General features: G+C 31.5%; 1 protein-coding gene across 3 annotated transcripts in view; it reads left to right on the plus strand.

The window, feature by feature from the left end:
* mei-P26 (E3 ubiquitin-protein ligase meiotic P26) overlaps nt 1-23,883 on the plus strand; it is an 82,072-nt gene that overhangs the window by 20,815 nt on the left and 37,374 nt on the right. The window contains exons 2-6 of one of the 3 annotated variants that reach the window (XM_085807560.1): nt 3,712-3,773; nt 10,271-10,468; nt 17,819-18,026; nt 18,812-19,018; nt 19,101-19,217. In XM_085807560.1, coding sequence (XP_085663686.1) covers nt 17,826-18,026; nt 18,812-19,018; nt 19,101-19,217 — 525 coding nt within the window. In that variant the 5' untranslated portion in view covers nt 3,712-3,773; nt 10,271-10,468; nt 17,819-17,825. The remainder of the gene's footprint in view (nt 1-3,711; nt 3,774-10,270; nt 10,469-17,818; nt 18,027-18,811; nt 19,019-19,100; nt 19,218-23,883) is intronic. The other 2 variants (XM_085807559.1, XM_085807558.1) reach the window with 2 other exon arrangements.

Genomic DNA, 23,883 nt, shown 5'->3' on the forward strand with positions numbered 1-23,883 from the left:
TAAGACATAACATCTACATATTTGTTTCATTTAACCCTAATTTATTTTTGATAAGCCACTTTTTTATGAACAATGATGGAAATTGTTATTGCTGTGTTTTTCCCTTACATTTTCAATAAAATAATTCCGTGGGCTGTAGAATAACATTTGTGATTATTATTTATAGCTGGTTGAGAAAATTAATATCTCAGATATCAGTAATAAATCAGTAACAGATTGAGGATAAAGTGTGATGTATGTTTGTTTATTAAGTAAAAAGGTGTCAGTTCTGAATTCTGAAGGAACCATTGCCACAAACTTGGAGGGACTTTTACCAGCTTTCGTGGTTCGATGGTAGCTAACTTCCATGGTTGATGAGATAATAATATATAAGTACTTAGGAAAAAATAATGAAACTGCACTTTCCATTTAATAAAATAACAATGCTTAATGCATTTTAAATGTTTTGATCATTTGAAATAGAAAATTTACATCTCTTAATTAAATATTTGCAGATGTGTTCAGTATTTTCACGAGAATTATTTAAAACAGAAAACTTATATCTCTTAAATGTGTGTTTATGTAATCAGTATTTTCATCTGGATTGTAAAGAAATAACAATTGCAAGCAGGGCAGAATTTGTTACTAAGTAGTCTTCAACAGTTAATAAAGTTTTTAAAATTGAAACGAAAACTAAATCCAGATTTTACGAATAAATGTACATTTAATATTTTTTGAAGTATTATCTTGTTGTCTGTAAAACTATCATTGAGTACTGTGATTTAGTGTCATTTCTGGCTGGATAAGTGTGATGTTGCAGCATATTAATAACATTTGTGCTTTTGTTTGATGGAACTTAGGTTGATTCTTGAACAGCCACCTTTTGTTTTTGTGAACAAGTAAATTTTATTGCTGTATTCTTTTCTTGCATTTTGAAGTGAAAAAAAAGTTTGAGGGATGTAGAATTGCATTTGTGACTGCTTACTACTTCATTTGCACCTGGTCAAGAGAATTAACATCTGCTGATTGGGAAGCAGCACAGGCAGATGTGACTGATAGACAGTAATAGATTAGAATAATAATACTGCAAGAAGTTTTAACTTACAGCAGTACCTAACAAAGCACTAGAAATAAAAAAAAGGCCTTTTTATCAAGCAAAAAAAAAAAGTCCAACACTGATTGTTTTTTTAGGTACTATTCCGTTTTTGAGGACCCTAAATAAAATTTCAGCGAAAATGTATGCGCAACAGCGCCAAATCTAGCGTACGCGCTGATTTCAGGTAGCGTAAGTTTATATAGTTCTATATTTCTTTAGACGCCATTAAAATACTAGTTTAATTTTTAAAACCTTTTTTGATATCCTATGGATTTGGGAATTGCCTATGACGAAAAGTCTGCAATAGAACTTTGAGTAAAGTGCAGAATCACCCACTGCTTGATGCATTTTTAAGAATTGCAAACACTCGGTATCCATGTACACATCAACCTATTTTCACTTAAAAAAAAAAAAAAAAAAAAAACCCAGAATTTGCCAAAAATGGCACTGCAAACACTCTTGACTTTATCTATGTATACATCGACGTATTTTCACTTAAAAAATAAAAGAAAATTGACAAAAATTCATTTTTTTTTTTTACCCTTGTAAAAAGTGCCAAACAAATAAGTGGGCGATTCTGCACTTTACCGACAATTTTTTCAAAGGAAAAGCATCATTCATTATAGAAAATTATGTTTGGAACAGCCAACGAGATGAAATTAGGCTTTAGCGATAACTAGGTAGCAAAATAGCGATACAGGCATCCATTCAGTTATGTTTAGCAAATTTTATATAAATTATAATAATGATCTGAAATAGTTATTTACTCTTATGCTTCCATTCAGTCATGTTTAGCCTTTTTTATATAAATTATAATGATAAAAAAGTATTATATGAAATTAACTATTCATCTAATTTAAAACATCAATCTTAGATAGTTATTTACTATACTTCCTTTCTTGCATTAGGGTTGCTGCAATTATTTTTGGCAGCACTGGCATAAACAATAGTTGGACGATTTTGTATGGCCCTCAAAACCGAATAGTACCGTTTTTTATTAAATAAAAAGTCATTAGTTCCTTCAGAATTCCGCAGGAGCGATTGCACAACTTTGTCAGGAACACCGCAGACTCTCTCAGTTTGATAGTAGTCAATTTTTATGGCTGACTGGGTAATTAATACATTAGTACCTTTTGTGATTTAAGTTGAAACCTTTTTTTCCCCTACCACATGTATGAATTTCAAACAGTGTATGCAGTAAACTGCTATAAACTGTATTCAAATTCACTGTTCTTCTATTTATGCATTGAAAATCATCATTTTGAATGCAGAAAGATCGCCAACTTTATTGATCATAAAAATTTTCAGTGAGACTTTTCCCAGCTTTTTTAAATGTAAGCTTTTCACTAGAACGCCCCCTTTTTTAATGTCTGTGCAGTTACATGAAATGCGATCTCTGATATCTGGTGATAAAAACAAAATCAAGATTATAAACAATCAGTTTAAAATTACTTGTTAATGTCCATTTATATCTGTAAAAATATCTTGTCTTCTAGTAGCATGAGGGAATTTTTTTTCATAAACATTTCTTTTACTTGGAATAAAACTGGTTCGAGAATTTTTATTGACATCATAATTGCAGTGTCTTCTTTTGGAAACTGAACTGATAACATTCCTATTATCCTTTGTTCCAGTATAATACTTTGATTTATAATAATTTAGCACATAACAGGGATCAAGCACTAATAATGTAGTACAGTAATAAAATTAAAACCAAAAATGTACAAATATCTTGTGCTGAGTTGCAAATGTGACCAGACTGGAACAAATGGAAATGCTCACTTTTCTTAAGTTGTTTGGCGAGTGCTGTGGTCTTACTCCAGGCCAGCTCACTTCCAGGCCAGGCCTTGCATTTTTGCCCGTCTTCTCAAACTTTAGGAAGACTTTAGCTGTACTTTTCTTTGTTACAAAAGAAATGCATACTTTTTTGTTAAAACTTCACTATACGTTTTGGCTTATTTCTTTCTTCATGCCTTTGGCTTAATACTAGAAGTTCTCCGAACTGTTTATATTTTTTCAAGTTTTCTTCACTTTGTACTAGATTTATATTGGTAATTTTTTTACTTGGTATCTGTTGGTTTCATCCTTGAAACGTCTTCAGGGAAAAAAAAAAAAAAAAAAAAAAAGAATAGCAAATACAGAAGAAAAAAAGTTATATTTATTGCTTCAGTTAGAGTATATTTAAGGGTGCCCCTTGTATTACCAGTAAGTTGTTTCATTTATGGTAACCTGAGTAGTTGAATGTTATGGAAACCCTATTGACATAATTGGTTGCATGATAGCGGTGAATTTGAATGATAGGAAAAAATTTTTAAGGGCTTGTTTGTGTGTTAGATGTTGGTTAGGAAGTACATTGGTTATTTTGTGGTTTACATGGTAAAATGGCTGAATGTGGTAATATTAATTTGAAGTGTCTGTATGATTTGGAATAAAAGGAAAAAAAAAAGAGCATTAATTGACTGGTGTGTAAATGAAGGTTTACTTAGTAGCCATTATAAGTCTCCTGTTTGTATGAAGGAAATGCGTATGGTCGAACGTCGGAAGATACAGGCGCTACGGAGGATATTTTTTTACTCTTATTTTTGTAAATTTATGTGGCGACGCCAGTATACAGATTCTACTTTAGATAATTTTAGGAAGTTTTTGTATGCTGTTAAGGAATTTAGTTTGACTGAAGAAATGGAAATTTGTAAATAAAGTAAGTATATATTTCCTTTGTGCAGTGCTAAGATGAATTTCCTTTTTTATGTTATTTCATTGTTTGATTTAAAATGTAGTTTATTGAGATTATATATTTTTTGTTTGGCTCTAATGTAGAATTGGTTGCTTTTTTGACTTTTTAAGTGAAACTAGATCGATCTGTACATTGACAAAGTCAAGGGAGTGCGCAATGGAAAGTTTCTGCAATTCTCCAATGTTTTTCAAGTGAAAATAGGTCAATGTGTGCATGGCTGCTGAGTTTGTGCAATTCTTTGATTTGTTAGTCAAAGAATAACAATTTGACAATAAAAAGTCAAAGAATTGTACAAACTCTGTGTCCATGTACCACCAGAAATGGCCAATATTCGCCAAGAAATCTAGAAAGTCAAGATCTGTTTGGCAACTGTTGAGAGGACTCACTAATCCGTTGCTGACTAACTTTTCATTCCACTAATGAGCTAAGGGCAACAGCTATTTTCAAAACCGCAACATGCTAAGGGTGCCATACAAAAGCAATCAATCAATCAATAAAATAAAAAACAAAAAGCACAAAATGTTGGTATTTAAACACTTAATAAAATGTCTAATAAGTACAAATTCTGAGATCTGGACTCGTCAGGACTTCCGCGATTCTGGATTTGGGATCCTTCTGGATATTAGATCATCAGTTTAAATCTAGTAAGATGGTATGTAGAAATTATAAGATTAAAAATATGAAATAATGAAGCATTTATGATCTAAAGGGTATTAAAATTTACAAGAGCTTAATATTTATTTGTTTACTTTAAACATTTCTTTCAATATAAATTGTTTCGTTTTTTGTGCTAATGCTTTCTCTTTAATTCTGATTCTTTAATTCTGTGTAATAGTTTCTTGTTTAGTTACATAGTTGAAGTCCTGTAATTGGTTTGTCGAAAATTCCGACTAATTTGTCAATCGAAATGTTTTCAATAACCTCTCACTTATTTTCTTCAGTATCGGTAACTATATTTGCTGGATCTAGAACGATACTACAGATTTCGCCGTTCGTTGATTGATTTGTGATTGAGGAGCATTGTTATCACAATGAAGAACTTCTTTTATACCATCTTCGTTTATTACCACTTCTCCGTATTTCTTTTACAATATCCGTTAATTGGAAAATTTCACCTTTGGTTTGCGATATCTGGAAACCTTTAAAATTCGCGGCTACCATCATAAAATTGAGCTATCGTTCACTGTACATAATTGGCTATGTATCATGAGATTGGCAACTAAAGACAAGTTTTTGCTCTAAATTTTATTTTGCTTCTATTGTGCACGGAGACAATTGCGCCTGAATTGTGTTAGTTCATTATGTATTATACGTATGTTTATTTCTTGCACATGCTTAAGGCTTATCTGAGTCCTGAATAAATATATTCCTATATATACTTAAGGCTTATGGAGGGCCGGCGCTAGATATCGGGTCATAAATTCTGCTACGAAGCATCTTCCTTTGTCTTCCCTAAATTCTGCCATCCATTGTGGCCATACGAGAACTGGCGCTAGTTCTGGGTTTATGTGAATAACAAATCAGGTACTTTTAATTCAAAGAGCACTAAATGTAATCGTTTGGCCTATGAGTATCATTAACAAAATCTGTTTTTAGCATATGGAAAGAAATTTATCCTTGTCATCATTTCCTAGCACATTTAACTTAAATCTGTAATCATCGCCAAGCATGGTGTCAACATAAAAGATTACCATACTCTTCGTTATTCAATTACTAACGTAAAAAAATTGTTTAGGCATCGCTATACGAGTCATTACTCAGGTTGTCATGTGTTGATAAACATGCAGTGATGAAAGCAAAATATAATTTGCCAGGTTTGGCACCAGGGATATAAAATATTAGTATGTAATGTAAATTTAAAGATGTATCTCTGTAGAATGTTTCTGTTTCAGATGTAAGTCCGCAGGCAATTTGGAAGCTACAGAGGCAAATTATTGATGATACAAATTTATGCGAAAATGATTGTTTCTTCAATAACGAGGTAATTTATTTACTGTGGAAGTGAAATTAAGAATCGGGACTCTCCACATGTTTTATTATGTGGGGGGGGGATAAAATGTGTATGCTTAAAGCATAGTAGAGCATACAAATAAAAATTTCTTCATGCCTTTGAGGTCCGGATTTTAGATCATTCCAGGTATTGGACATCCGGATCTCGGACTTTGTACTGTATTCGTCAAATATCTAATATTAATTAAGTATTATCTAATATTGGTAATAAATGCTGTTGTTCTCTCCATGTATACAGCAATCGGCTTTTGCACAAACTGGGGTTCTGTATAACTGTTGCATTGTGCACCAGTCAAAACAACAATGTTCTGGTGCATGGCCTGGGTTACCACATACAGTGGCTCAAATTTATTTTTTAAAGCTTGTGTATTTTGATCTTATTTGCAAATATCAGTCACTAAACATTAGATAATTGTTTTATTTTTCTTTCTTACGTACTATTGATGATCTTTTTTAAAGCCTACTTATTTTGAAAAAAATTTCTCAAAACATTCTGGAAATGAACTCATGTAAGTATTCAGATACTTTGAACAGGCAATTTATATTAAATAAAAGCATGGAAGGAAATAACAAGACTTTTAATGTCTTGTTGGATATTTTTTATGTTTAATTAATTTAAATATAAAATAATATAATTTTAGTAATTGCATTTTTTATATGCTTTGGCATGTATTCAGCTAACACATAAAATGAAATATCCCATCCCAGAGGCAGTGAAACATCTAGCAATCATTATGCCATATATCCCAAAATATGGGGTATAAGGCATAGTATGCAATGGGTTTTCATTTATTCAATTCTTCGTTTGGCATTTGCTGTACAATAATTCGTCAGATGGATTCAAATATGTTAATTTCTGTAAGTATAACATTTCAGTGTGGTAAATGTTAACTTGCTATGGATTTCGCGAATTCCGGGCATATTTTCCTTGTTTTTTTGTTGATGAAGAACTGTCATCTTGTTGATCGCCCATTGTATTCATATGCCTTAATGATTCTTCCGACATTTCAGGCTTAAATTTTATTTCTTCTGAATTTGCTGCAAGTTTAGAGGACTTGTTTTTGTGTCTTGTTTGATTTTTCCGTAGGATAAATCTCCAGACTTCAGTGTACTTGCAAGAGTTTCACAGTTTCCATCATTTTGATGCATCTAAGATAGTAGAACATTCTACGTCAAGGATTTTTTGGATAATTTTGCTCTTTTAAGGTGTTGAATAATTAAATTTATAATAGAACTTCTCATTAATTTGTAGTGAATTGCCATATATACTTCAGATATGGAACTGTTAATATATTTTGCTAAACACATAATGATTTCCAAATGCAGATCCTAATTCTTTCGATGTACAGGTAGCCCTCCTAAAACACGGCATCCTGTAACACGGTTTTCCTATAACATGATTCATAAATTGCGAGAAATGTCCTACAACACGGTTTCGCTCTAACACGATAAGAAAATTGCCCAAGCAATCCGAAGAAATTTAACGAACTCCGCACAAAGTTTTCCCATATTGTGCAAAGCACCCATATAGTCATTTAATATGTAAGGATCCTTGTTTCGTAAGTTCTGCCAGTTGTCTTCCAAGATCCGGTAGCCGTAAGAACAAATGTCCTTGGATGAGCCGTATGAACAAATGTCCCCAGATGAGCTGTATGAACAAATGTCCCCAGATAACAATGAAGGAACCTCACTATCGCAAAAGGTAAACAACGTGAAGTCACAATAACTGCTCTAAAACATGCAACCTGCACATTCTGTTTCCAAAATTCGAATCCTCATCTCCATGGCCTGAAAACAAAAGTGTCTCGTGCTGTATACTGAACAATGACAATGAAGAAATTTATTAAACTAAAGTTGCGTTAAATTAAAATATGCAATATTTTTTGTTTTGTGTTGTACATACATATATTTTTTTAATATAAAAATTGTGTATAATTAAAAAAATATTTGTTTTTAATAAGTTTTTGGAGTGTAACCCCTTTGTTTATACTGCGTCTGGGTCTCGTACAACACAGCATTTTCTAGGAAGCTATTTACCGTGCTATACGAGGGTTACTTGTATTCTCATTTGAAATACAAAATTATGACAAAAAACATTGTCTGCCAAAAAATCTCATCAAAACTTCTGAGTGTTCAAATTCTTATGTGGATCATTGATTAGCACTTTTTGAATAAATTATTTTATTGCAAATAATATTTTGATATTTATTTTGCAACAAGCTAGGCTTAAAAAGTAGACAAAAAATAATGTGTTAGGAAAAAAAAATTGAAGTGTTAAGTTTCAACATTTAGTATAACATCTGTGCAAATACATTTCAAAAATACAGGTGTCCATAATTAGATGTGAGCTACTGTAAATACTTTAAGGTAACGTCGTAAGTTGCCGTATAACTATTTTGATTAGTATTGCCTCGTGAATACTTTTCTGTGAATGCTAAGAAGGCGGAAGAAATATCTTAGTGGCCAAAAATCTCCAGTTGAGTTTCAAGTAGCAGCGTCGTTATCACCTTTTATGAACTTGATGCAGCAGTTCTCTTCAATATAGACTGAAATGGTGGCGTGCAGTTTTGTGGTATTTGTGAAACATTGAAAATACATCCTGGCCCCATATTACAATCTTTTTTTTTTTTTTTTTTTTTTAGAATACATGAGAAAAGCACAGAAAGTGCACTTAACTTATATCCTCCTCTTTAAAAACTTGTGTGGGTTATTGAGGATTGAGATTACGTAAACCAAAGCAAAGATTTTAAGAGTGAGTTGCAGGATCACGCCTATTCATTATTGGTGCTAAATTGCACTGTTTGGCGATACTATTGAAACTGGTAAATGCCAAAGTAAATAAGTTCTGACAATTATTCCAGGAAAAGAAGCCAGACAAAACTAGAAATATTTGATGCCAAGTAAACAATTCAAAGAAAAAAAAAAAAAAAAAAGAAAGAAAAGAAAGAAAGAAAGCACTAAGTCACATAGATTTAAGGGAAAAGAACCAAGAATCAAAACATTTGGTAATAAATCTGGAAGTCAAAAGTTTTTAATGTTTTCTTTATGAAAAGTTAAGATGATTGTATTTTGAAATAAAAAATTTATTTTTGATTTCAAAAAAAAAATCATGTTTGAGATTTCTGCCGTGTCGCAGCACATGCATGGCAACTGAATGTGAGATATTGTTAAAATCATATTCTACATTTTAACTAATGGTTAGTAGTAGATGTATTAATATAACTCATGCACAACAGGAAGATCTGATTTGAAAAGTAGCAAGGCTTTATGAATTTATTACATTACAGACTGAACCAAGGTATTGTAACAAAAGAAGGAAGTGAGGCATTAAGAATTGCATGTAGAAAATATATTTTTTAATGATGTAGCAATCATTGTGTTTAATATTGGTTGTTTCTATTTGTGGAATAAATTTTACTTGCAAGTTATTTTCTATTTTATCCATGTTTTACAAAATGTTCGATGCAGAAAACAAAAATAAGTTATTTTACATTCATGATTATTTTAACCCTCTAAGTGGCAAGGCCGTATATATACGGCCTAGAATATTTTTTGTGATATCTGCAAGAACGTATAAATGTGTGCATATTAATAAAATATGTCAAAGAAATTAAGGCAATATATCAAAAGTACACAAATCCAGGTATGAAATGCGAGGAGAGTTTTTAAATTAAAATCAAAAAAATAATTTGTTCTCATAATAGTTTTGCGAAATTTGTGCTTTTTTAGAGAAAATCCTGGCCGCTCAGAGGGTTAATAACATTGGGATTAACAAAAAAAAAAAAAAAAAAAAAAAAAAAAAAAAAAAAAAATGTAAGTATGAATTTGAAATTTGAATTCACTGCTACTTGCACAAGCAAATTGCTGTGTAGTTATGACTTTTTATGTTTTTTGAGTGTTTTATATTATGCAAGATTGATTTTGTTCTATATATTAAATGAAAAATTTGAAAATTTTTGTTATCGGCAAAAATGTTTTATATTGCAAAAAGAAGTGGTTTTTTTTTTTTTTTTTTTTTTTTTAATACTTATAAGTCTTAGCAATGCATTGATCTGCTTAGGCTAATTTTTATCCTAAAAATTTAAACTGAAATCATATTTTAATAGTGATAATAGCTTAAAAATTGTAATGAAATATATTTCTAAAGTATTTTTGAAATCAATATATATCCACATGATGGATTTTCTTTCACAGGAAATGCAATTTTGGTTAATTAAAAATATTTTAATATTGTAAGAAAATTTTCCAGATGATTGAAACCAATACTTAACAGATTTGTATTTAGTTTTCAAAATTTGACTTTTATGTTTCATTTGAAGTTTCTGTATAAACTATTGCAATACTATATTTTTCTGTGCTTCCAGTATAATGAATTTTTGGTGTTACATTAAGTTCATCTTCAAATTGTCACTAAGTTTATTATTTTCTTTGTTCTTAAATTTTTTCATCAGAATCAGCAAATTATTTTGTGGCTAAGGGGAAACAATATTACATCAGCTTCTCAACAAAAGCAAACATGCATTTTGAACAAGCAAAGGAAAAATCATTGTTCTCATTACTGGATGTTGCAAATACTTGAACAAGCAAAGAACACGTCTGTAAGGTGCAATCCTTGCTAAAAGGGCTTCATATATTGCTTTGCAAATACGGTATATATTTTTTAAAATTTTCAGTGTAATAATTTTTAAAATTTTCGTAATAATCATTTAGTCAGGGTTGCCATGTTACCTGGAAAACCGGAAAAAGTCGGGGAATTTCATATGGTGAACCCAAAAAAGTGATTTTCATGCCAGCATTGGCAGCGATCGCTTTCTTGGTGAATCATATTTTGTGTAAGTGTCATTCTTACAGTTGACGTAGAGCCAGTTTTTGCATTGCCAATCAGATTGTGTTTTAGAAAGGTAAAGCAAGTTTCCAGCATCTATGGTTTCCAGGTACCTCGAAAATCCAGAGATTCGCATGCACATGTCCAGTGCATGTTGAATGAAAGTAAATTCCTGCCATTCTCATATAGAACAAAATCTTTAAAACCTTTTCTTCTTTCTTAAATTCCTTATTTGTCATTTTGCAGTAAAATAAAATAATAATCTGTCATCTAGACTAACCATTTAATATATCTCTATTTGCCAAGATACCATCGATTTTTGTAATTCAATTTTTAATCTTTAATTAATTTTATTTTAATGTTATTTGTATTATTTAATGTGTCTTCTTCCTTCTAAATTTATTATTAGTTAATAATGCTTTCAAATTTCAGGCAATTTTCTCTGCCACATGTTTTGAAACCAATTCTAGCAGTGTGATGATGCATACCATCACAAAATTTAGTGCACATATTTTTTTTACTTTTGTATGCTGCTAAGTAAATATAAAATACTTGAATTTATTTTAAAAGATTGTTAAGTAGGTTTCTTTCGTCCTTTTGGCTGCAAAATGTATGCAGAAAAGACATTTTTTAATCGTGATTGCGCAGATGCTAATCTCAATCCTCAATGGAGAAAACAACTTCTATTATAATTATAAATGTAATGCTTTAGGGATTTTATATATATGTGTCTGTTTGTGTAATTGGCAAATTTTTGTGTTTTCAAGTGACACTATAATTAATTTACCCTCAGCGCAGTCAACACACAGTACATGGATAGCCTGGAATTTTCGTGGAACACACCTGGAAAAGTTGAATTTCATTCTCCTGTTTGAGTGGCAACCCTGTTTAGTGATACTGTTTTATTTTATCTCTTCTAAACAAAGGAAGTGCATGATTTTGATCTCTATGATTTCGCCCAAATTCTTCATAATTTTAAAAGTCTCTAAAGTGACTACACATGCTAGATACCAATTATATAAAGCACAAAAAAAAAAAAAAAAAAAAAAAAAAAAAGAGAGAAATGGTTAGGAAATGTGAACATTTTTGAAAAAAGTCAGAATTTATGTATTCAGGGTGTCTCAAAAAACTTGTAGGAGGAATAGGGTGAGATCAGAGAAGAAGGAAGTGTCTTCAACAAACTGGAATTCAGCTGTTGCATTTTTGTTGCATGAAATTTGAAATATTGTAGAAAATTCCAGTGAGCTCTTCTGTTGCTGTAAATAAATGTGTCATACAGTGCTCTCATATGCTTCCAAGACCTATTCTAAGTATGATAGGTGGTGATCAAACAGTTCAATGCAGTGAACCACCATGCCTGATCTGTTGGGAATGTGTAAGTGTATGAACATTATGGCTGAAATAAATGTAGGCCGCATCATGCTAGAACCACTGTAAGTCACATCAATGCAAAAAGATGCTTATTTTGGCAATACTTGCTCCAGAAATATCAATGACTTGCTGCTGGTCAGATGAAAAGGTAGTAGGTAAAGTCCGATGAGGTGATCCCCCAGAATGCTGGCACAAGCATTTGTCGGTAAACGGCTTTGTGTGGAATGACTTGATGTTATGTTGTGCACTACCCACATGTGTGGATTGAAGATTCCTTCCCATGTGAAGATTGACACGAAAGCAAAGAAAAGGAATCTGTTGGACACTGTTGCAGAAATCATTATGCAAAGGCAAACTGAGATGGATAATCATCTAGCTGAAGTGTGTGGGTGCACTGCATGTAATGCAGTTGCATTTCATTTCACATACAAGGTTCACATTCATTTTCCAAGTATAAGCTGTATTTTCAAGTATATTTATATTCACTTCAAGGTTTTTATAATTATTTTGAATATAACTGAAATTTGGAAGTTGAAGGTCATGCATTCCCCTTAAAAGTTTAAAATAAATTACCATGTAAAAAAAAAAAAAAAAAAAAAAAAAAAATGTATGCTGCAAATTTTTCTTTATTATATTCTTTGAACTACCTTTTATACAGTATTCTTCTAATCATTCATGTTCTGTCATAATGATTTTTTGTTCTGTAGTTTTTATTATCAAAATGTAACTGTTAATTGCATTACATTTTAGAAAAAAAAAATAGGAACAGTTAAAATACTGTTTCAATTAATAATTTTATATTTTAAAGATAAACTGTAAAGCTGTTACATAATTTCTAATGCTCGGTAATTTTTGCCAAGCCTCTTTGAAACATCGCTTTTGTGATTTAAAAAAAAATTTCTTTTCCAGAATTTGAAAATAGCAAGAATAGTCCTATACATAAAAGGGTCAACAAAAAGAAATGTAATAACCTTATAGCATATAGAAATAAAGTGCTGTCATCTTCATGATAGATTTTGATGTATGATAATAAATCAGATTATAGGAAAATATAGTAAAAACAGAGAGAGGGAATTTAGTGTAATAAGAATAATTGGATTATGCAGTAATACTTCCATATCTGCAGGTAACTTGTTCCAGGGCATAATCACTGGCATGTGAAACCACATGTAATAGCAAATGTTATGTAGAACAATTTATTCATATGAACTACATAAATTTAGTGAAATTTTTATTAATTTGACATAGTTAATTATAGTTTTATTAATTTGACAATATCAGTATTTATAAATAAAAACAAAACATACCGTACACTAATAGTTTTAGTCGGCATAAGTAGTTTTATGCAGCCCATGTATTTTGAAATGCAATGTTTCAAACCAGATTTGAATTATTTAGAGTCTTGAGTTCACATTATTTTCATTGCCATTAAAAATTGATGTGAAAAATACACTAGAAAATATATAAATAGAGCCAACTTCAGAAAAATCTGTAAATTAAGCTAATTAATTTCCAGAGTGATATAAATCCAAGATTTGAAGGTACAGATTTGATTAACTTTTATTTGTATCGTCAAGAAATCAGTGCGCTTAGTTACGAGCTTGTGGACCAAGAATGATTATTTTATTTGAGAATACATTTATATGTGAACAGCTTTTTCCACAGCTGAAAATTTTTAAGAAAGAACCCAACTGATCAAAGAGCATCATCAATTTATGTTGGGAGATAATTGTAATATCTATCCAGTAATCAGACGTTATACAAAATGAGTAATTATTTACATACAAGCGTATTTTAATTTATGTATGTCAAAGAAAAATTTAATAAATAAGAGAGACTATGTTGCCATTATTTATTTTCAAGTTTTCAGACAATTTTTAAATTTTTTTTAAAATTTTAAGTCAGTTGTTTAATGATTAGCTAAGTTAGAATTGTTTGAAGTAATTTTCTGTTTGAAATATTAATATGTAGCTGTCAGTATGTTTGAATTACAAAGTGTAACTAACAAAAATGTCTTGCAGGCACCACATTTAAGCTTTCAGATGGGAAATAAATGTAAATTTGAATATTTTTCTAGGAAATAAATGTAAATTTGAATTTCTTTCTTTTGCATTATCATTATTGTTTATGTATGTTTTGATAAATATTCAGTAAAGAAATTTTTAAATTTTTGATTTTTTTTTTTTTTTTTTTTTTTAAATTTTTTTTATGTTGCTGATAAAAGGTTTCATTTTGCTAAAGAAAATTTTGCTTTTTTTTTAATCGTGTATTCGGCATGCATACAATTTGAGTTTGAGACCACTGCTGTATATTATATTATTTCATATATTATACTACTAATTAAGTAATGTAAAATTTAGTCTACATTACCTTATACTTTCACTGCTTTGTGTGTATTAAGTAAGGAAGTCAGCTCGTCGTAAAAGTCTAACCCAAATTTTTAAGCAGAAATTAAGACATGTAGTTTCTGTACTGTATAATATTATATGTTTCAAGGAGTAATAATAAAATTAGTTATTTTCCCAATAAACTATCAAAAACGTTTACATTGCATTAACATGCAAATTTTAAAATGAAAATTATATTTACATTCCTGTACAATAAGGGAATTTCACTTTTGTGAAAGGATATTAACTTACTGAGAAGTTCAGCAGCATCTGTAGTTGTATGATGATAAACACAATATGAAGAATAAGCAAAGGAGGTAGGAGGATGGAGTAGCCATTGTGATGAAAGTGCATATTTATTAAATAAAGGAAATGGATAAGGATCTTAAGAATTATCTTCTTTTGAACCTGAAGAACAACAAAATATTTAATACCGTCCCCTTTTTTGGAAAAGAGTAAATAAATAAAACAGTAAGTGAAGAGCAGTTTGATTCAAAGAGGTAAATAAAGTGCATGTATTAGGTCATCTAGAGTGTTTTGTAATTTTTAATGATAAATACTGTAAAGCAGTACAAAAGCATAAAATGTCATTGAATCACATAGAACACCATTTTGTTCTATGACTTTTTGGCCATCTCTGTGTATGGGTACCCAAATATATTATTATTATCCATACATTAACAGCTTACATAACCACTGTTCTTTAAGTGGTCATGTACTGTACTTTTTGGAATGTTTAGTCTGCCAGATAGTTACTGAATCGTATTATGCGGATTTTCAGCCACATCTTTCTTTAATAGGTTCTTTTATATAAAGGATGGTCATTGAAAGCAGACATAATCTGCAAGGCCAGAATTTCTGCTCATAACTTTTTCAAACTATGTGATGAGAAACAATGCTTTGTACTATATACAGCACAAATTTTATGAGAAGTCTAACTAGCATTAAAAAAAAAAAAAAAAAAAGCGCATGACATAAATCTGCCTCAATTAAGATCACTCCTTATCAGCAGTAGCAAAATCATTTTTAAAAAATGTGCTGCGATTTGAGAAATGGAGGAATTTCTGCATGATTGAAAAATTATTTCGTCAGATCGAAGAGCAATGCATATAATGCCACTCCATTTCATTCCATGGGCTATTAATGAATGCTTCCATAGTCTTCAGAGTTGCTGTAAGTGCTACTGCAAGTCTTTTTCTGAATGTTTCCTATTTTAAGCAGTCATTTTTCTAAATGGCTGCAATGCTGCATTAAACTCGCATCTTGCACTCTTAAGACCTCATATTGATTCTAGCATGCAATGGCATTAGTTGCAACATCTAGCAGCATCTCAACTAATGGCGTAAATTCAAGCAGATGTTTTTTATTTGAAATGATAAAAGAAATTTCTGAGTTTAATATACTTATCTATTTCCCTTTGCACTATACAGTAACAAGGTGAATTTATTTCAGACATGTAGCCATATTTGTACTCATTGATAATGTGGCAAGTATATTTCCCTTTGCACTATATAGTAACAAAGTGAATCTATATCAGATGTGTAGCCATATTTTAAACTCATTGATAACATGGCATGTGTATTGCACATGTTTGTTGTTTATATTGAGCTTTTACAAGGTAAACAAAAAAGTTCTTACCATTTTGGACAGTCAGAAAGAAAAGTCATAAAATAAATAATAATCACCACTAATCCTCAGAGTAATCACCATTGGCATCCAGTGCCTTTTGCCAACGAGTGTCTGCCGTTGTGGTAAAACTTAGGAGTTTTGGATGCAAAGAAATCCGTGATGGCCTTTTTGAGGTCTGGCCGGTTATTGAAGGATTTCTCACAAAGATGGTTGTCCAGGGAATTTAAAAGGTGGTAGTGTGTTGGTGCAAAGTCTGGGGAGTATAGTGGATGGGGTAGTGTGTCCCAGCCCAGTTGCTGGATGGTGTCCCTGGCCTCCTGAGTCACATGCAGCCTCACATTGTCATTGAGGAGGTGTACACCCTTACAATTGACCAGTGCTGGCTCTTTGTGCATGATGCACACTTTCCAACAGCTGCGAGTACTGGCCTGCCATAATGGTTTGGCTGACTGGCAAGAGCTCTTAGTGCACCACTTGGCGACTAGTCCACCAAAGCATGATCTTGCATGGGTGGACAGACAGTTTTACAGTGTGAGGCACAGGGTCCTGTGGTGACCACCAATGTCTGGAACGTTTGAGTGTGTCATACTGGACCCACTTTTCATTGCTGGCAAGTACTCGATCAAATATGGATGCATTGTGGTGCCAATTAAGCAATATCAAACAGGCAGCAACGTGCTGTTGCTTGTTTGCATCAGATAGTCAAGGGTGTCCACTTTGCTCAGCTTCTGTGCCTTTCCTATGCGGTGCAGATGGAGTCTGATCATTTCATCAGATACCTGGAAGTGTGCAGCAAGCTCTAAACATGTTTGACTACTGTCTCTCTCTATGGCTGCTCTCAGGGCCTCATCGTTCAGCGCTTGTGGCTGACTGCTGCATTGTGCATCACTAAGAGACATACCCCCTGACCTGAACTTCTGGAACCATTACCTAGCAGTTTGTTTAATAACAGCATCATACCCAAAGGCCTGGCAAATTCAGCAACTTGAATCTGCTGCTGACAGGACCACTTTAAAATCATACAGCAAACAACTCCAAACGAGCACCTTTGACACGTCCATTTCAATCAGTCGCTGTGCGAGTTATGTTTGAAATATCGATGCAATGTGCTTTTTATACTCTTGGTCAATGTGCGGACTCTCATCCTAACCACTTCATCGCCAGGTTTGACGACTATTTTTATGTTTGGATTCTCTCTTCCGATGTCATATCAGAAGCAGCAAGAACGTTTTTTGGTAACTTTGTACTTAAGCCACTTTAAGGCCCTATAAACTTGCTTTCCATGCTTTAATGATGAGTAAACAAAATTGTGAAGGGTTATAGTATGATGGCAGAGTGAATTTTAATTTGGGTCTGACTTTGCATGCATTTTTAAAAGAAGAGAGAAATGATGCTAAACCAATAACAAACTATTTTAGAAGTTTAATGTAGAAGTGAATAAAAGTAACAAGTATCCAAATTGTTATATATGATTTTTTAAAAGAATATTGTGAAAAAATATGTATGAAAAAGGGTGTTCTAGTTTCTCCAGTTTTCCTAATGGCCTCTGATATCCTACCTTTTGATTCCAAATGAATATTGTGTTTTCTAAATACATTTTCAAGATGAAGTTTTACTGTGTGTTATTGAATAAATGTATAAAAAAGTAATGTGTAACTATTAAGGAAATGTTTATGTGCAATTATTTGCTTAGATATTTTTTTGTTTATTGCAGGATATGCATGATGATTAAATTTTCTGTATTTTCCTATTAATATTTATGTTGATTAAATTCTTATTATATTTAGTGATGTGATGGCGTCACAAGATATGGCATTGACATCTTGTGAAGAAGAAGTTGCAAATGGTTGCCATTTGTGCAAGTCAAAATTTGAACAACCTAGAGTTTTATCTTGCTTACATGTTTTCTGCGAAGAATGCTTGAAAAAGCATATAGCAAAAAATGGTTTTTTGCCAAATATGCTTGAATGCCCTGATTGTTTACAGGAAACTAAGGTAAAATAATTTTATCTATTTATGTAGAATAAGATTCTGTGAGTGTTCTTTTAATGTAAATTTTACAATAGATTTTTACATGGTCAAAATTTAATACTTTGAATGTTTAATCTAGTTTTACCATATTGAAAATACATCTTACCAGAGTTGAAAAGAAGTCTTCAGGAAATTGAGGTGTATCAGAATCGTAATTAATTAATAGTGAAAAGCATCTTTGCTCTTCTTGCAGATATTTACATCCAATAAATATAATATACATTTGACCTTCAGTGAGATAAAATTAAAGGGAGCAGATAAAGCTTTTGAATTATCAAAAGTGTCATTAAATAAGAAAAAATTTCAGTGACTTTTCACTTCTACTTCTTAACATTCAGTTAACCTTTCTGAAGTTTGATAACCAAAGTTAATTCAATAAACATATGTAAAGCAAGTCAAGACTTGTATTTAGATTATTATATCTGAGGTTTTGTTAACAGAAATGTATCTGTTGTCTTTTTTGGGTATTTATTAAATACTTTTTGATAGGTTGCAATAAATTTTACTTTTCATTACTATTTGTAGTTAATAGTAAGACTTGTAATAAATGATAATTTAAAGTATATGTATAATTTCACTGGCAGTTAAACCTGGCTAAAATTATCTCTGTCTGTGGATACATTCACTGATTGGCATACTTAAATGTGTTTTAAGAATTAGTATGAACATTTAAAATTTTCTAGTAGTAAGATTATAAGCTGTATGAAATTAGGTTACATAAATAATGAAAAAATATATATTTTTTAAAGCTTGGTACAAAGGGTGTGTCAGGATTGCCTTTGGATTACATAGCTTGCAACAGGATTGATTTAAAAGCAATGGAGAAAACTCAGATTGTTTGTACTAGTTGTAAAGCAAAAGAGACAGCTGTTGCTAGGTGTACTGAATGTGCTACATTTCTTTGTCCTAATTGTGTCACAGCTCATCAGTTTATGAGGTGCTTTGAAAGTCACACGGTCAGTATATATTCATAGTTTGCATAGTTTATTGTACCATGTTGTTCTTTTATATTAATTTGCATTGAATCTGTTAATGTAGGTTCTGTCTTTTGATGAAATGAAGGGTGATGGGGACAGTTTCACTACAATTCATAAACCTGTCACTTGTAATTCTCATCCTGATGAAGTCATGAAATATTACTGCCATACATGCCATGTAAGTTTATTTTTGCCTCCTCAGAGTAGAATTATGGAAGTTCTTATATTATATAGTAGAATTCTGATAATATGCACACATTTAGGATATTGGTTGTATGGAAGACAAGTGGATTTTGTGGATAATAGGTGGTCTTGAGTTTTGTGCACATTTCAGCGTCTTTAATTATGAGATCTTGATTGCTTAATAATTAAAACACACTCATTAAAACACTCAATTAAAACACACCTTGAGAATTTGAACAAAATTTATTGAGTGTAAAATTTTATTTCTTGAATTAAATTGCATACAACTTTGTCAGTCTAATGTCAGTGCAAGAAAGCTTAGTGAAGAGAGAATTTTTTGAGGAATGTATCAGTATATTTCATGCGAAAAATGTCTATATTCATGAATGGAATTTCTTTTGAAGGAATTTTTATGCTTTTAATTGAGAGAAAATACATTCTGTACAAAATCCTTAAAAGTATGGATTTTCTTAACTGGAATGCTTATGCTAAATCTGCTGTTAGGTTCTGCATATGCATTGTTGGGTTAATAATATTCCAAATTGCTGGAAGAAATTTTGGATGTACTTTTTCACTGAACTCAGCATTGAGTTTTGGCATATTTCCTGAGTGCTAGGTTTTGCAAGTTTATTTTGGCCTCTTCGTTTATAACCATTGCTTTTACAACCTTTTTTTTTTTTTTTTTTAAATAATAATGCAGTTTATTTCTCAGCTTGGATGAAGAACCTGTCTTCTTCAAGAAAGATGTTCTTCGTAGATTGTGTTATGGAATGAATTTGATTTGAAGCCTGCATCTGTAATGCCAGGAAGAAAAATGTATCTCAATATAAATGTGGTTTGTTTATCTCAATGTAAATGTGGTTTGATATCTGAATGTAAATGTTGTGTATTGGGTTTTGCAAACCAATGTTTGCTTTTAAATGAATCACAAAACAGTGGTTGGTTGAAATAGTTACATAATGAGCACCATTATATGAATGCTCAATATTTTGCAGTTATGAAATTAATATACCTCGCTCCAAGGTATCATGTTTGAAGATTAATAAATTCTATTGGAGAAAAGGAAAGAATTCAAAATCTGCAAATATATGATGTACACATGCTAAATCTTATATATTTACTTCATTTCAGTCAGAAGTGATAATTAACAGATTATTTATATGATTTTAAAACTGGTATATAATATATACCAGCGCCCACACTGAGGATACCGCACCAATAGATGGCAGCGCCAGTCTTTTCTGTTCTGTGACATGGCAGAATTTCTTTATATTATAACAGTTTATCATGTAAATTTTTTTTATGATTAATTTATAAGTTGTTTAGGATTCAATATTAAGTTCATGTAGGGATACTGACCCTGAGCTAAAACTGAATTCTTTTTTTGTTCCACTCAAGTTTCATTCGTTTAGCTAAAATTTTAATTTCAGCACTTCACCTTTTCCTAAGAGAAAGTCTCATCGATTTCAAAATTGCCGTCTGGGGTCCAAATTTTGCAGAATTGTACGGGTTAAATGTGGCATGTTAGCCCCCAAAAGACACCCGTTACTTCATGCTTTCCAAAACCCTAGAATTCAACGAAAACGAAAAAAGGTGATTGACAACTGATTTGTCATTCTGGTGTCACGCCGTCTTCCCTTTGTGTGGTGTGGTAAGATCACACAAAGAGAAAGCTCACTTAAAAATACAGGAAATGGAAGTGCACTTAAGGTAATCTAGTGTAATCACGAAAACTGCTAATCTGAAAGCATGCTTTTGTTCTTATTGTGTTTGTTAACTTAAGATGAAAGACTAGGGCACAGCAAGAGAAATTTGCCCTCTGGGTTAAGATAAAAATAGGTTGTTTTGGAAATAAATTTAACAATTGGTGAAAGGAGGGAAAATATTTCTAAGGCCCCCCCTTTTAGATGCAAACTAGAATTTATCCAAAAGTTGAAAAGGAGCCCCTAGGAAGCCAAAGGAGTTGAAAATCGAAATAAGAGCTTTGAGGTGTGTCAATAAAATCGTTTAATGGCTTTTCTTCTTGAACAAAAAGATATATTACAACCTATATTTACAAAAAATAAAAAAGGGGTCCTTATGGTCCTCGATAATCTAAAGTGTGTGTGCGTGGGGGGGAAATTCTTGGTATCATAGTATGAACTACAGTTGTTTTACATATTATCTAAAGCATAAAATATAACTTCAAAAATGCAACATACTTTCTCATCTGAGCATTTCATTTTACAGTTTTTTTTTTATTTTTAAGTTGATTTAGTATATCTCCTTGTAATATTATGCTAGTTCAGTTGCAGCATGGTACGATTTACGCATGCAGTGTTATATTTACTAATTTTTTAAAAAATAATATTGAATTTAAATCAAGTTCAAAAGCTTTTTACCCATATTTTACATAAGTATGTTCAGCTGGGTTGCATCATCAAAGTGCATAAAAAGATAAATTTTATTTTTAAAATTTTAAATTTCTACCGAAATTAAAAACGTTTTTGTCTTCAGACTTACGTACCTATATTCAAGCACCCATCTCTACAGATGCACATCATATGTAAGCAAAATTAATTTAAAAAACAAAAATTAACAATTTGCAGCTACGTGTGGGGGGGAAAATGTCTTGGGTGCCGATACCGGCTCTTAAAATTTGGGATTTTGCTCTAGATATTTTTTAAGTCTCAATTTTGTGCCCTTAAGGTCTATTAGTTCATGCAAAATTTTACTACAGTTTAAATTATTTCATATACTGCCCCTCAAAGGGTTAAACCTATTCACCAGTAAAATTAATTGAGTGAGCTTATATTTTATTTTATTAGTCTTAGACTACTTTATAAATGTTTAAAGTTTATTTAAACCTCAAGATTTTCTTATAATATTCAGACAGTGATAACATACTAACTTTCTCTAGTAAGCTGTGCAGTACATACTTTAGTTTCCACCTCAATAGCAACCTTCAAGAACTCTGCAACAAGTTTGCGTGAAACCGATCAAAGACAAGTCCCAACCAGCAGCGGTAGCCATTTTCCAACCGTTAGTCATTATCGTCCCTGCCTGCAGGCCTAACTGCAAAGGAACGTCGGGCTTAAAGCCATTCGTAAAAGGCAAACCAAGAAGAAACGAACTCACCTCTCCACTGAAGAACTCAGTGAAGCGCACGAACGAATCCATCATGTCTGCTTTGTGGTCATAGCGGCATCAATTAACTGGTTGAAAATCAAGTATTTTTATGCAGTTGGCCAGGAAACCTTGTTTAAATCAATTTACAGATATCTTAATTCCTAATTAACCAGTACAGCTCAACCCAGAATGCTATTTAAAGTTTTGGGCTGTAGAAAGCAAAACAATAAACCTGAATAATTTTTTTTGTAAAATCTAAAGTAATTTTTTACAAAAATACAGTAGAAGTCCAGAAATCCGCAAAGCTTGGGACCAGAGTTTGTGCGGATTTTAGGATTTTGCGGATTTCAGAACAGAAAAGATAAATCATAATATTCAGACTAAAAGTGCAAAATAAATAAGGTGTATTAGATACATTTAATTAAATGATTATATACATTATTGCAATAACTTATATGTGTTGAATTATTATTACATATATAAATTGATTATATTATTCATTGTATTATATATACACAGTGTTGACGTTTGTTGATTTCGCCTCATGCCAAGATTTCCGGTTTCGGATTCCGGCGTTAGAATCACTGTTGCTGTAAAATTTCAACAGCTTTTCTTTATTTTTTCGTATATCATGCACAATTGTGTTGCAATTCCATGATTCTGCACTAAACCGATTCTGGTATAAAATGCACCTGTGTCCATCTTTTGCAGAATGTGCACTTTTTACATTACCATCAATGCAATGTGTTTACATTTTTCAACGTTGCAAGCAGTAAAATCATAGTGCCTTTCTTATCTGTAACTGTATTAAAAAGGGCTGAAATTTAAAATATTCTTAATTTATCCACAAAATATTCGGATTAAAAAAAGGCTGCACTAAATAATCCCGTGAAATAACAAAGCTCAGAAAATACAAAAACGTGAATCGTGAACTTGAAGAAAGAGTTGAGTGAATCGTCTACTTTCTTACCTCGATGCAGATTAGAGGGGGAAAAACTTTTATCATGATGTCAATAATTTGGTATTTTCATTATGAGTCATTATTAATTGGTAATTATGATGTCATTATTCGGTAAGTATTTTTTCTTCAATATTTCGTACTCAATGTTGAGGTTTCCAGAACCTATAAACTGAATGTTTATTAAGACAATGTTTATATTTTGAGAGGCAACGTAGATTTCAAAAGTTGGCGGATTTCAGGTCAGCAGATTTTCAGTATTTGACTGTATTAAGAAGGGTGAGGTGAGAAGTTCCAATAAGATGCAGCTGCGATAAACAGATCATCTGATCTCAGATTTTATCTGCCGAAAGAACCTGAAATGGTACTTTTTTTATTCCTTCGGGTTCATAACTTTTCCAGTAATACTCTGTTTTAAATTTTCAAACCATCAGTTAAACTGAATTTCGAGGAAATTAAAAAGTTCAATTAATTTTATACTATTTTATTAATGCCTGGATAACTTTTTACTTTTATTCAAAATCTTTTTATCGTTTATTCATTAATTTTTTATTGCTTACTACCTTACTTTATATGCATTTACCACATGCGGAGA

The sequence above is a fragment of the Stegodyphus dumicola genome, chromosome X1, assembly GCF_044657685.1.
Source record: "Stegodyphus dumicola isolate Sdum_Otavi_A_Nest chromosome X1, ASM4465768v1".
Taxonomy (NCBI): domain Eukaryota; kingdom Metazoa; phylum Arthropoda; class Arachnida; order Araneae; family Eresidae; genus Stegodyphus; species Stegodyphus dumicola.